This window comes from Opisthocomus hoazin, chromosome 28, assembly GCF_030867145.1.
Source record: "Opisthocomus hoazin isolate bOpiHoa1 chromosome 28, bOpiHoa1.hap1, whole genome shotgun sequence".
Lineage (NCBI taxonomy): Eukaryota > Metazoa > Chordata > Aves > Opisthocomiformes > Opisthocomidae > Opisthocomus > Opisthocomus hoazin.
In genome coordinates, this window is record NC_134441.1 from 8,111,311 (window position 1) to 8,126,190 (window position 14,880).

Consider the following 14,880-nt stretch of genomic DNA (forward strand, 5'->3'; position numbering starts at 1 on the left):
TGCCCTTCATCTGCATATAGCCTATGTCCTCCTCTGTCATCGTTTGGCTATGCTGTATATATTCAGTACTTTCTAATCTTCCTTCATAAATTGGTCCCTTCTGACTTATTTTTGTTGCTGTTCTCTGAATTTTCTCACAAAACTGACAAACTACTGAAATAAATCCCAGCGTTCCTAAAACTCGATGGGAATTTCCCAGTTTTGACAGCAGCAACTAGGATTTGACTCAATTAGAAGAGTTGTAGTAAAGGAAAAGCTTGTGTTCCAGTGCTTCTAAGTTCATGTCTAAGCACAGGAATTTAGAAAACAAGAGTCCTAGGCTTATACATTGCTGAACAATTGCCCTTGGATCCTACTGTGAGATCAGCTGAGAAAGCTCGCTGTCTTGCAGTTTCTGGCCCTACAGAAACCACTTTTCCACTTTTATATCACCTTAAAGGGGCTGCAGTAAATGTGAACGGTGTAAAAGCATATTGAAAATTTCCTCTAAGTGGGTATGAAATCACAGTTTGCTTATCCCACCGTTGGAGTGCTACAGTAATGCTGCTCATATCAATATATTTCTCTGTGGTTAACACTCTGATCCCTGTTAAATCTGCAGCAACTGTCTCAAGGAAATTAAATTCAGTGAAAGAAAGGAAGATTTGGTAGTTAAGCACTGGGCTGTCACTCGAGAGAATAAGGTTTAGTTTCTGCTTCTTCCCTAGACTTTCTGTATGACCTTAGGTGACTCATTTAATCTTTCCGTGCCTCAGTTCCCCGTCTATGAAACTGGCAATAGTGACGATGCAGTTTTCTGATGGTTCTGATTTTTCTTTTCTGTCAATTGTCTTGACAGTTCTTACACTTAAATTATGTGATGTTTTTGTTTGTGTACGTGTGTTGCATTCCTTGCCAAGCAGAATCCTGACAGCTATGGAGTTCTACAGGTGTTTTGCTAGTAAAATTAGTTTTTAATAAAATTCAAACCAGTATTTAATCAATTAAATGAGATGATACAAAGGGTGCAACAACATGAAAAATGTGTATTTTCCTTTCCTTCCCTTTCAGGAAATGATAACAGTGAAGCCCTTCCAGAGTCTATCCCATCTGCTCCTGGAACACTGCCTCATTTTATGGAGGAACCAGATGATGCCTACATTATAAAAAGCAACCCCATTGTCTTGCGCTGTAAAGCTATGCCAGCTATGCAGATTTTCTTCAAGTGCAATGGTGAATGGGTCCATCAAAATGAGCACGTGTCTGAGGAAAGCATGGATGAGACTACAGGTAAGGGCTAACGTGTCCTTCGGGAGATACTTCTGAGTGCAGTGTCGATCAACAATGTACGAAACAGAGCAAAGAGCAGGAGGTGACATTCGGAGATAACACCAACAGGAGAGCCGCGTGACTTAGCAGATAGTTGCAGGCTTGCACTGAGCTGAAGGAGTGGGAACCAGCTCGAATTCAGCAATCGCATGACGATGTCGGCTCTGCCCTGAACACAGCCAGTAAGCCGTGGCAGCAGGGCCCAGTGTCAGCCTCAGCTTATTGCTGGGCTGCCGCAACGAGTTTTGGTGGGCCTGGGGTGTCGGTAAAACCAGCTCATGCCTGCTTGTGATGCACCATGTGGAGACAGCTTTGCAGAGCTGGGAGAAGGGGTTTCCCAGAACGCAAATGGGAAATCAGCAGATGAAAGAGGGGAAAAAAAGGACAGAGCTGAAAGGCAGAGAAGGGGCATACAGGTCCTGGCAGAAGAGGCATAGGATGAATGGGGAAAACAAAGGAAATTAAAATAGCTGTAGATGTAGGAGGCGTTACACAGGCACGGTATGAAACAGGATATGAGCCACCGACTTTTCCAAGTGGAGACAACACTGACCAAACACTAACCTCAGACAGAGAGCTTTCGGAAAGAAAGTAACAGTTTTGGAGGGAACAGTTGTTCTCTGTATTTCAGTGGTGTAATTTGTAGTGGGAACTAGAAGCAGGGAAACATAGGCTTTTTTGAAATTCCTGTCAGGATGAACCCTGAAAAACCACCAATGTGGTGGTTGAAATTTGCCTTCGCCCCTAGGCAGTGATGGATATTTGGTAGGTAATTAAGTAGGAGAAATCCATTGTGTAAAAGTGTGTATCTAAAAGAAGAGAAGGAGAAGGGAGAAAGCTGAAAATGATCCAACAGATTTTATCATGCTCCCAGCACGCCCTATATCTCTTCTCATTTAGAAGCATCTTGGTAAGTATTGCAGGCCAATTTAATGCTGCACCGTCTTGTAATTTCACAATTCTGTTTTGTTATTGCTTTTCTCCTTTTTTTGAATTCCAAGATTGCTAGGCAACTCCATGTCTTGGAAATAGCGTGTATGCATCACATCCGCTCTAGCAATACAAGAAATTCTTTTTAGAGGAAAAAATGCCATTTAAAAAGAAGTTACATCTCCTAAAGTGGTGTTTGGCATTCTTTTTAAGTGACACATTCTGAAGAAATTTCATACTAAAGGCTTTTTGTAAATGCTAATCTGGATGAATTTTAATTTTTACAGTTACCTTTTCAAAAATAATTTAATAGGCATAACCTTTACTTCTAAAGGCACTGCTGAATCAATATAGAAGAAATGTCGTCGCTAAATGTTTTTCTTCCATATGGTTAATGAAAATCTGTCTTGTGAACGCTGCAATTATGTTTTCTAAGCCTTGGATTAATAACAGAATAAAAAAAGATAAAGTAACATTAGGTGGTTTTTTTAAATAACACCAGTAACATTAAGGTTTGAGACACGGAAGCATAGGCTTAGCAAATGGGATCTGGAATATAAACGTTGCAGGTTTGAATGCAGCCCAGGGACAGAGCTAACCCTAAAAGTATTGTTCTCTAAAACATACGTGTGGTCCAGACAGTTCGGTGTGTCTGTGTGCCCCAGAAACTACCGTAATTGTCCTTAGGCCATAAAGATGCAATAAAGGCTATGTACAGTGTAGTGATGAAGGACAGGCATGGATACTCTCTCACCATGATGTGTCCGTATCCATAAATTATTTTGGAACTCTTCCTCAGCCTTCTGTAAAGTGCAGACTATTGGGTTTTTTTAGAATTAATGTGCATACTGGCAGTGCCCTCATTTCTGGAGTCAAATCTGGGGCATAAACATGTCTGTTGCCATGCATGCACAGTGTTCTGCATACTGTGTGGGCTCCATCTGTGAAAAACTGCGCTAGAATCTGTGCCAAGCATGGTGCCTCTGGTTAAAGGGTGTGATTCTGGTGTGCTCACTAACGGGAGGTTACGCTACACAAAAATGAGCCTGTCCTTTTCCACTATTTTTTGTGTGATTAAAATTCTGAGAGGATGTATAGAGAAGTGGTGAAAAATAGCAACAAGAAACCCAAACAAGAGGAAATTCAAAGCTGAATACAAGAGATGTATCTTAGCATCTCTATAAATTCCTGCCAGCAAGCTCTTAGCCAGGCACATGCAAGAGGTACTTGGCAATGGCCCTCGAAGGAACACTGTTGTGATGGATTTTACCTCCAGCGCTGTGTTGTGTGCTTAGAAAAGGGCAGGAGGGACAGCTGTTGGGAGACAATGGGTACATTTTGTCATTATGATGAACATGGAATCCAATTTCACATGATTTTGTTTTTATAGGACAGAAATAAAAGTCTTGGAGTAAGACAGGAGTCACTGTTAATTTGAAGAGGAGGAGCAGCAGGAGAAGGCGGCGGCTTTTGTCGTTTTGTAAGCTTTGTAGTTAGAGGCTGCGACACGTGCTGGCTGCCTGAGAACGGAAGGGTCCTGCTGGGCTTGGAGAGTTCGTGCTGAAGTCTCTCCTGTTGTGGATTTGCTGCTGTTTGTGCAGAAAATCAGTGCAGGCAAGCCAACACATGCTGCAACTACAATGGATACGGGTTCCCATCTCAGTCAGCTGGTCGGTTAGAGACCAAGTTATTTCAGCTTCTCCTGCCTTTTTCCCTGAGTTGCAGAAAAGAGATAGTAATCCATAGTCTGCCTTTTCTGCTGATTGCGTGAATGCAGCAGAACAGGAATTCTGCTCCATGTACTCTGCCTCATAAAGTGAGAGCCTGAGCTAGTAGATGCTACTGTGACAAAAATACAATAATTACGGTTTGACTAATTGCCTTCTGCTTTATTTTTCTTGCCTGAACGTTGCAGCGTGCACCTTGGAATTAGTTTAAAAATATTTCAACTTATGGTTTCACCAGAGGATCAGACCTGCTACGAGTAACTAGAGTTTTCGTGTCTGATAAATAAAAGGATTACAGCAATAACTGCTGTCAGTGTTTTTCTCATGTAAATGAATAAAGCTGACAAATGCAGAAGTTCTGTGCAGCTCTGTTATGTTTAGTACATGGAGAGCAATTATTCATCTGCTGCCAGCATTAGTCTATCTGCAGCTAAACCATCCAACAGTGCAGAAAGCTTATTAGTGTATCAGTACCACGGTCATAATTTTATATTCTGTAAGGCTGTACTATGTAACAAAAGATGATGGTTATAATTTACACAATAATTTAAAGGGCTGGACCTGCAGTGCTTATTAGAGTTATACAAGTCACAGGTAAAATGTTGCCCTTGTTTATTACGTGCCTGGTTTTATTTGCATGGATTTTTTTGTTCTGTGTCATTTCCTATGAACAATTTTTCTGGCATTTCTTGAGATCCAGAGGGTAGGTGAGTATATTTGTTGTTGAAATATAGCGATGATAAATGAAGAATGTATGCCTCTGTTCCCAATAGGTTTGCTTTTTGTAGTTGTTTCTAAAACAAATGAAAATAGGCGTTCTTTCTCCATAAACAAAACATAACTTTCCCCAAAGACTAGATGTTCTCTAGAGGTCCCTTCCAACCTCAACAATTCTGTGATTCTGCTATTTTGGATGCATTTATTTTGTCTATTGGCAAATTGGGAGACCTTTAAAAGGACCTGAATTCCTACCTGTGCCATTCTCAAAATGCTGAACCACCAGCTTCTCACAGTCATATGCTGTTTGTTTGCCTGATTCAAACCACATTAAATGTTGCTTCAGAAAATACAGGCTGATATATTGATTAATTAAATAATGTGTCAATGAAAGGAAGAGCTGGGCTGGAGAATATTCTGCCTTAATAAATCTGAAGCTGTAAATGCCTGTTGTTCACTGACAACTGCTCAGAATTTTACAGTACCAATGAGCCTAGAAATGGCTTCTGCTTCTCAAAAAAATCATCATCATGTGATGATTGTTTGGGGTTTTTTTTGCTATCAGTAAAGGTTCTGTTGTCGTTAGCGTGGATGCATCTGTAAGCTGTATAATGTGCAGTTCTCATACCCATGTTTCTGTCTGCTGCTTCCAAAAATTCCTGGAGTAGCTCAGAAACTGAGAGAGTTCAGAAGAGAGCGGACCAGGACCAGGAGGGTGAGTGGCAGCACTGTCAGCAAGGCTGTAGTTATTGGCTGCAACGGGGAGTATTCTCTTCCGCAGGAAGACGCTGCGTAGAGGTCGTGGTGGGAATCAGCTGAGCCTGGGATGGGCGGATAGCTAGAGACGGGTTGCAACCTTGTTGGACATGGCTGCAAATTAGCTTGGACTTGGAGGCTCTAAAGCTTTGATGTTTTGTAGCTTTGATTGAGATCATTCAGGGACCGCACACAGCTTGTTTTGCTGTAGGTGAGTAACAAGAAAGTGTCTGTCTGTCAGTGCCGTACAGCATGGTGGGACACCAAATTTCAGCCAGTCAAGACCTGCTGTGTCAGGTCACCAGGACTCGGATGCTCTCTAATGGAACTTACTGTAGCTGCTCTTATCTCTAACCTAGAAAGATCACTCTACAGAATGGTTGTAGGATGGAGAATCCAAGGATTCACTGCTGTCAGAGCAGTTTGGATGTTTAAATTGAGATTGTGCATTTTCATTGCGCGTTTTACAGTCGGTATGTCAGCAAGGAGAGTTTCTGACAGAAAATAAAGGGATGTTTTGTAAACAGTTTTGTTGAAAGCTGCATCAATGTGTAAAAAAAACCAAAACAGAATGCAAATAAAAACAACCAGGAAACCTCTGTTTGTTTATTAGAGTGAAAATATTTGAGTGACTAAAATGATTATTGAGACAACTTAAGAAGCTGTCACAGGTTTGTCCATCTCTTTAGGTATCATTCTGAAACGTGGCAAGCCAACCAGGCTAAATGAAAAGAAGTAAAAATCCCCTTTGCCTGTGCAGGAAAAGTAGCAAAAATTTTGTATTGCTTTATAGTACTTTAAGCTTGTCTGACCTTCCCCGCCCCTCTTCACGGAGCGTCCCCAGTGGGCCTCATCTCTCCTGTTTACCAAAGGAACACGTTGGCTTCCTGGTGCCTGTCAGAAGTGGAATACCCAGCTGTTAATGATGCCGGAGATTAAGCAGAAGCCAATTTTTATGGAGTTCAGGTTTAGAAATTTCTTGCTGCTTTGTAAACTTCACAGGCATGAAATATTTTAAGATTGAGTTTTCATTCATTGCCAGTGAAGGGGAAACAAGTATCTTGGGACTGCACAGGAGGAGAAAGAGGAAAGTAGTACGCCTGAATGTTTTCTATTTTCAAATTAATGTTTTTCTGACTAGCTCTTTCAAATGATTCCTAATGCCTTTTAACCCAGATTTGGATTATATTTCTTCTCCCCAAGGGTGTCATGCAAAGGTACGTGCAGATACGGCAAACGTCCCAAGTGTATAAAACAAGGTGTCGTGTTTACAAGGCTTCTTGATGTCTTGGATTTACCTTCAAGCTTTGTCTGAAGCAAATGCTGCTGGTCTGGAGGGCAATACTGCTAAATTTCACCTGTGCCCAGGAGGTTATGAAAATGGTCGCAGGCTAAGCAAAAGCACAGGGCTTTTCTCATTTTTCCTCCTGGCTAGCCTTGATTATTCCCTGAGATCCTTTACTCAGCTCTTCAGGTGTAACTGATTCCTACCTCAGGAAAAGACGTACACATCCATTTTGATAAACAACAAGCAAATCTGCAGTAGGCAACAACAACATTGCACTGCAGATGAATTTAGCCAGGTTATACTTTGGGAAACCGTATAAAATAAGCAAGGTATCCATCTGATGTTATAAACACTTCTGTGTGTGAAGGTTAAGAAAGGCAGGACTTCAGTTTTGTAGCTGGTTCACTGCTTCCCGGAAGGATAGGGTGGCAAAGAGAGCCATCTCCATTGTGAGCTATGAAATTTATTCCCCTCTTCCTTTTTCTTCTCCTTCCACACAATGTTGTTGTATATTATATTATAAAATTCCAGATAAACATCCTGGGTGAAAAAGGCACAAGAGACAAGGTTTCTGAGGGAGGTGTTATATTATTGCAAAGACTGAAGTGGATGGGTAATTCTTGTAACTCAATGCATCATGACCTACTCAGCTTTTTAATTAGTGGCAATATTATTGTCAAAGTAATTAAAGCTTTGCCTTGATTAAAAATGGAATTGTTTAATTAAAAGGTTTGGCTAACCTTAGCTTTATGCCCAAGTAAGATAGCCTGTATCAACTGTAGATTTCTGTATCTTTCCCCTTCAGGACTGAAAGTTCGAGAGGTGTTCATCAATGTGACGAGACAGCAGGTGGAGGATTTTCATGGGCCGGAAGATTACTGGTGTCAGTGTGTTGCATGGAGCCACCTCGGGACCTCCAAGAGTAGGAAGGCATCTGTCCGCATAGCCTGTGAGTAGGAGAGATGTTCTGCTGTTCCAGGTTTTGTGAGGTATGGAAACATACTGCTCTTTTAGGTCAAATAGAAATGGAGACTGGTAAGGTACTGCTCTCTTTGGAAGCCCTCCCTATGAGATACTGCAGGAATATACAGAAACCATGCCATGGTTTTTTTCAGAGCTCTCTCTTATTTTAACGTGGGTTGGTTGATTTGCGTTTGCACTCAGCAAGTCTGTTTTGGAGATTCTGGGTTGCATATGCACAGTGTCACAACAATGCAATGTAATTAAAAAAGGTTAATGCAAATTGAATCCCCCCCCGATAAGTGCCCTTTTGCTCTGTGTTGATCAGAGACGTCAAAAAAAAATACAAAAAACCATTTAACTTTGTATATAAAAAAAAAGCAAGATTACATTAGAAGCTTTTGTAGCATAGTGTTTTAAATCTGGTTTTCAATATTGAAGCATATCATTGGTTGTCAGGTATGATAAGCTGTGGGGAAAATGAGATAAAAGTATGAAAAATGGAATAACTCCAACTAGTAGAGGAAAAAATATCTTCTCTTCTTTCTCTGAGGTAATGAGATGCAAACATCCTAACCAGAACTAAGACTACTACAGAAATTCCGTCATTTCTCTATGGAACTAAGCATATATTGTTTAGAAAAAAATAATTTTAAATGCTGCTCATATAGACATTTATAAGAGCCTACTACTGGAGATATTAAAATCATGAGCAAGATAGGTGGTCTTAACCATTACTGTGAGATTGTGGAGATACTCGAAGCCTCATCCAATTTTTACCTTGCAATTGGATCTGCTACATTTTTGTAACAGAGTCAGAGCCTGAAACCATCCTTTTGCAGCAGTGCTGCTAGCAGAGAATTCAGGAAATTACTTTCCCCCAATCTGTTGTGAATCCTTTTCCTTTAAATCACCAGCTGAGGTCTTTAAAGACCTAGTCCCAGGAAAAGGTGGCAACGCCCTGCAAAGAGCTGGGAGAAATCCTTTTTGGAAGGAGATGAGAGGCAGGAGGAACTGGGTTGGGGAGGTTCAAGCAAGAAACTCTGAATGGTAGCTTCATCAGCTAGTGTTCTAGCAATTTTTGATACATCTTTTTCTCTAAAATTGTGCTCTTGTAACAGGGTAACTTAAAATCAATGTTTGAGATAAGTAATAGGACAATATAGCAACTCCTTGATTTTGAGCAGTGACAGATTTTTGTGTTGGCTGATTTAGTTTGAATGTGTAAATATGTGTAAATTCAGTTTTTTATTTTACTGCATTAACTGTCATAACATTGAATGAGCTAATAATTCCCCTGTATTGCTAAGCTGCAAAGGGCTATTATTCTGAATTGAATTTTTATTGACTTTTCTCTGCACTGTGATTTCCCAACCCCATAATACGGCAATATGAGTAAAAATCAGAATGAGCAGAAGCAGGTGGAGCCGTGTGTTGGGACTTTTAAACCCATCGCTGTGGCACCCGTTCTGCAGCCCCCATCCCCAGCTGCCGTCCCTAGCCGCGGATGGCAGACCAAGCCAGCAGGCACTGCGGAGAGCGCTCCCCGTCGCTGCTTGACGGGAGGTGCGGAGTGCGGCCGAATGTTTCGCCTGAGAACTGTGTTCCTGTACTGGCCATTTGCTGTGCTACTTTTACTTGAAGCCGTGGTTTTTTATGAAAAGAACAGCAGTTCTTGAGTGCAGAGATGATGGGGCTTGTTAGTACTCCAGACAGAAAAAATCAACAGCTGCCAACAGATACGTGTAAAGCAGCTGCCAGGAGCTCCCAGGGCTCACCCCTCGGGGACTTGTGGTGTCCTGTCTGTGGGGAACAACCCAGCTTCTTAACTGAGGGCATGGGTTCCGACTCGGGGAGTTCCCTGTAGAGGACCAGAGATGAGAATGGGTAGGTCGCATTTGTGATAGCGTACAGAACCTGTCATTGTGATGCACAGTGTGGTAGTGTCAATTTTTTTTTTTTCTTTTTTTTTTGTACTTAAAGCCTAGAGATTCTGAATTGTGAGTCTAGTCCAAAGCATTACAGCACTTTATATATCTCTGGAAAAGCAGGTAAGTATTTCTTTATGGTAGTGTGGGAAGCAGAGAAAAGATGGATCTTACTCCAGTTTTCATCCTAATAAAGGCATTTGTAAGCACAACTGCAGCCTAACTGTTAATGAACGACATTTTAAATAGGGTATGGGAAAAGATATTGGTTATCTGTGTGAAAAAAAACCCCAACATTAACAAAGAATCATAAAAAGGAGAATACATGCACTGCGTGCATCTTTCTCTAGTGACTGGCTTGCTAAAATAAGTCTTAATGTATTTTATAAGATATATTAAAGTGTAACTGTTTCGGAGCCTCTTCTGTTTACGGGGATGTATTTCATGAAGTGTAAGCAATGGAGAAAATTAAACCGGTAAATCCACGCTGTGGAATTTGAGACACTGTTTGAAGACAATGAGTATGTCTAATGGAAACCTCCTAACTCTCAAAGCACATGTTGTAAGCAACATTCCTTACATTTTGTTTTCCTTTCACAGTGAGCAAAACTTTCCATGTTCAAGGGCACATCTGGGTGAGGTCAGTGGCGCTGGATACGGGCTGCCCTTGTCTCTGTTCTGGTTTACCCAGACACTTGTACGTAGAAGTGCTGCGGCCACATCAGTGGGACTCTGAGACAACGTGCCCTGTTTCTTACCCTGAATTACTAGCTTGGCCGTGCTATCTGAAATGCAGCAGTCTTCTCAGCCAGTTAGGAACGTGCGGAATTGCTCGCAGTCTGTTCCTTCCTTTGCCTACAGCTTGCAGCATGTAGGCGATCTCAACAAAACATCTAGCTGAGAACATTTTATAGACTATCCTGGCACTCATCTGAAGTAGCATGTACCAGGAAAATGATTCACCCCGTCTTGGCTTCATTCAGTTGGTTCTGACAGCGCCCTGGCAATAACGTGGTGTTGTTTGTGTAGTTCACTCCCTGTTTCAGAAAGGCAGGGGCTTGAGAGATGGAATGCACAGCTGGAACCACGGAGTTTGTGGGTTCTGATACGGGATTGTCTCTGTAGACACACACAGATTGCTTCAGAAAGGTGGAGAAACGGAAACACAACTAAAGATGATTGGAGCTCTTTGCCTCTCACCTAGGGAAGAATTAGTAGCTCTCAGTTGTCCAGTGCTTGGTACCCCCACTTAAGAATATGGCAAAGCAGTATTGTTGCTGACTTCTGCAGCCTACGTAGGATTGTTTGGGGAGGAATGGCTTTTGGAGGTCTAATGAATTATTGCATTAAACTCCGCAGATTTGCGCAAAAACTTTGAGCAAGACCCACAAGGGAAGGAGGTTCCCATCGAAGGGATGATCGTCCTCCACTGCCGGCCGCCCGAGGGAGTCCCCGCAGCCGAGGTGAGGCTTTGCGCGGCTGCTGGGGAGTGGGGAGAGAAGCAGAAGGGGCTTAGCTACCCTGCAGTTTTCAAGGTCCAGTGTTGGCTATAGTGTTCTTCTCACACAGTTTGCTTTAGATGTGTACTTTTTTATTATGTAAGTCTTAAAAAGATATGGCTTTTTATCAGAATTCGGGAATGTTTGGTGAAAAAATCCTAGTTTTGATACAATTTTCAAGTTTTATGCTTACAAACTGAAAACAGATTGTTACATATTTTGTCAGAAATTACTGCTGTCATTGAAAAATAAAACAAAAAATCTAAAAATATTATGATAAATTGTTGCTGGAGAGAAAACTGCTGCAAATAATATTTATTGTCAAGGGAGTTGAACCTTAATAGAAAATTAATTGGGGTGCCTTAAAGTGATAATAGCCAGACTGTTCTTGGAGGAAGAAGTTCTAAGTGGGTTGTGTTTAAAAATCTGCTAGAGAGGCATTAAAAAAAAAAACCCAAAACAAAACAAAAAACCAAGGAAAATCTGATGGTGGAAGCTAGCATGGCATCACACTGTTGTGCCTCTCAAGGAGCAGGCTGGTGGTGGTGGTCAGGCAGTGCTGCCGTGGCCAGGCTGAGGCCCGCGGTTCCGATCTCCGGTGAGCCTGGCTGAGCCGCAGTCTGGCCGCACGCAGGCTGCCGCGGAGGCCGGGCCACGGGGCTCGCACTGTGGAGCAGCCCCCCGACACTGTGCTGCATCTCTGTGTGCTCTGCAGTGTGCTCTGTGGCACCTTTTGATGAGTCAGACAAATAGTACCAATCCAAAGTTATTTTTGCCCCTTATCTCCGCGGTTGCTGTGGTACGTTCTAACTGAAGGAACGAAAGAAGCAAGGGAAAATAAACTCCAGAGAAACATGCGACCTTTTAGTTAAGGAGAAATATGTTGAGCAGATGCCATTGAAAATAGAGAGGAGAAATGCAGCAAACTGGGTTGCAAAAGACACTGAAAATCAGGGAGAAGTGTGTAAGACCAAAAGGAAAATGAGTTAGAAATAAGAATGGTGAGTAGATGAATTTGTATTTAGGCATCTAATGTGCATTACTCTGTCATTCAAATTTTTGCTACTACATTCTCCTCAGCTGTGTATTATTTTTACTCATGTTTAGTGTGACTAGAAAAATGGACACTGCATTACAGAGAATTGCCAAAATTATTGAAAAGTGTATTCTGGTAAATGTATCTATTTGTAGATGAAACAAACTTCCAAAGGTGTAATTGCCCACACACCCGTGGTCTGTGCAGGATTCGGGGAGGGTGGTCCTCACTGCCTGCAGAGCTTCCCCAGAGCCTCCAGCTGGCAGCCTCAGGGGCCTTTCTGTCTCAGACAGTGTGCGCTGCTGAACCAGGTTTTGTGAGTGCGTATCCCTCCAGATTGCCACTGTGTCCTGTCTCAGAAAGGTTTGTTGTCTCTGTGGTAAAAGTTTCCACTTTGTTTATTCCTCTCACCCTGGTTCAGCTCATTCCACAAAACTAGACAGATTATATATTAAGACAAGTGAATTAATAAAATGCCTAAAATCAAGTTCAGAGTTACAGGAAAAGGGCTGGAAACAAGCAGTTACACAGTGAAATGAAGTGTGATGTGACCTCTTCTTGACTGCAGAACATCTTTCTAAGCTGTGGAGATGTGTCTGACCCCCGGTCCTGGTGGTGTGCATCAGCCTGGGGAGCTGGCAGCCCAGTGTTCATGGAGGAACTCTGCTTTCTCCAGTGCCTTCAAGTTCTGGCTGTCTTCCTCTTCCTTCCCCCATTGTCCCTTCTAGATGTGCTTCTCTAGGTCTCTCTCTGTCCAACGTGTAAGCGCTGTCAAAGGCTTCCCAGCTCTAGTCAAAGCTGTTCCTTGGATGCAGCCCTCTTCCACCCGCCACCATGTTTTTTTTTCTCTGTTCAATTGCCGAATATACTTTCTCAAAACTTTGAAGCTTTCAAATACTCCTTGTGTTTTCATTACAGCGTATGTTCACTGAAGGAATGTTCTTTAATGTGATAAGGATCCTAGTACCTTCTTTAGGAGATTACAGTACATTTTTCTCCATTGACTATATTTGCATAGTCTGAAGAGTATATACTGCCATGTATGTCACTTTCGTTTTGTTAATAATTCTAAAAGTACAGCATTTAAAGGTGACCAATAAGTTTCCAAGTGAAAAGCTGTATAAAATCTGTATTTTCGCTGAGACTAAAAGAAACAAATAATGAATTATTGAGTAAATAGGTACACTGTACCCAACAAGCATGGTTTGCTGACATTTTAATTGCTTTCTACAGATAAAAATTGTAGAGTTCTCAATAAACCCTGATTTACTGATGTTGATTATAAAATTGTTATTGCTGCTAATAAAGCCTGTAAATCTTAACAGGTCATATTTGCTTTGCACAATAAAATTCCACATAAAGACTCAGGATGCAAGGCAAATTCTATGCTCATCAAGGTAAACCGTCTATTGGAAATAATTCAACATCTTTAGAAGCTGGGTACTAGATTCAAACAAGTAATGGCTCTGGTCTGTGGCAGTAAGCTTGGGGTTATAAACTCTTTTGGTATTTTCAAGTTAAAGATGACTTGCCCTCTTAAACATGTGGATGACAGATAACTGAGATAGCCACTAAGACTGGCTCAGTAATTGTTATGTGGGTACTGAGAAGTGTAGAAGGTTTCAAAACCCAGTGCTGGCAACAAATCTATGGTTCTGATCCAAGAATTTATTTCATTAGAGTTTGGATGAAGCCCTAGATGAAAACACAAGGCTCGAAATAACTACAGACAAGCAAGCTCGTCTTCCATTTCATTAGATGCAAAATAGATGCTAATTGTGGCATTGTTGTTGGTTGGTTGCATTTTTTTATCCATTCTCTGCATGGACCTGGAAATGCAAACTGAAACAAAACAGATAGGAGACTCCAGCCCCTTTCAAGTTACCATGCCAATATCTGTCTGAATCCCTTGGGAAGATTCTGATTATTCCATCAAGTACAGAGGTTCAGGAACGTTATTTTCCCAAAGAGCACACATTTCTGTGCTTGCCATAGTCACAAGTTAATCTAACGATTTGTCTCTGACAGAGGCTCGGAATGACTGATACAGTCAAACCTCTAATCATGCAGTGTGACTCAGTAAGAGGCAGACACTTTACAACTGGAATGAAATTTAAGTTCAGCTTGGTTATTTATGTGCCCCATTATCAAGAATATAAATCTTCATCTCTGGAATTGTTTTTCTGCTGCTTAGAGGTGCTGAAGATTTCTTAAATCTAAGGACAGAAGCATTAAAAGTAAATGTTCTTGATCTATTCTGTAGCTTAATTTGAAAAATCCTGTCATGAGTCCTATAAGAAGTGGAAAGCTGGGAGATTTTTTAGTGATGGCTGACATCATAATTTCCTTGGAATTACCAGGATGAAGAGCCTTTCTTTCCCACTATTCCTTTCCACATTTCTAGTCACTCCTCTAATATTTTCACCTAAGTGATTGTAGCCACTGCTAATGTTTCCTTCTTTCAAACCGAGTGAGGGGATCTCCGCAGTTCTTGCCCGGCAGAGGTACGTGTTACTAAGTACATCAGCATTTCCCAGGCGTATTTATGCCAGTGTGTGCCGTCGCTGGCAACCCCTTACTGTGCGTTTGTGCAGGAAAAAGCGTTTCACCGAGCAGCAGCGTTAGGGGTCCACATCCGAGAATCCCTGAGCTGTCATCACAGTCAGTATCTTGGCCAATGGTGCCTCCCAGTACTACTCCTTTTTTTTTTTTTAATGTACTTTAAAACAGC

At 41.6% G+C, this 14,880-nt stretch overlaps 1 protein-coding gene across 6 annotated transcripts in view; it reads left to right on the forward strand.

Moving 5' to 3' along the window:
• The window catches only part of UNC5D (unc-5 netrin receptor D), a 165,395-nt gene that overhangs the window by 75,405 nt on the left and 75,110 nt on the right, over window positions 1–14,880 (forward strand). For all 6 annotated transcript variants that reach the window (XM_075444704.1, XM_075444706.1, XM_075444705.1 and 3 more), the window contains exons 2-4: window positions 1,051–1,269; window positions 7,532–7,675; window positions 10,974–11,077. In XM_075444704.1, the coding sequence (XP_075300819.1) occupies window positions 1,051–1,269; window positions 7,532–7,675; window positions 10,974–11,077 (467 nt within the window). The remainder of the gene's footprint in view (window positions 1–1,050; window positions 1,270–7,531; window positions 7,676–10,973; window positions 11,078–14,880) is intronic.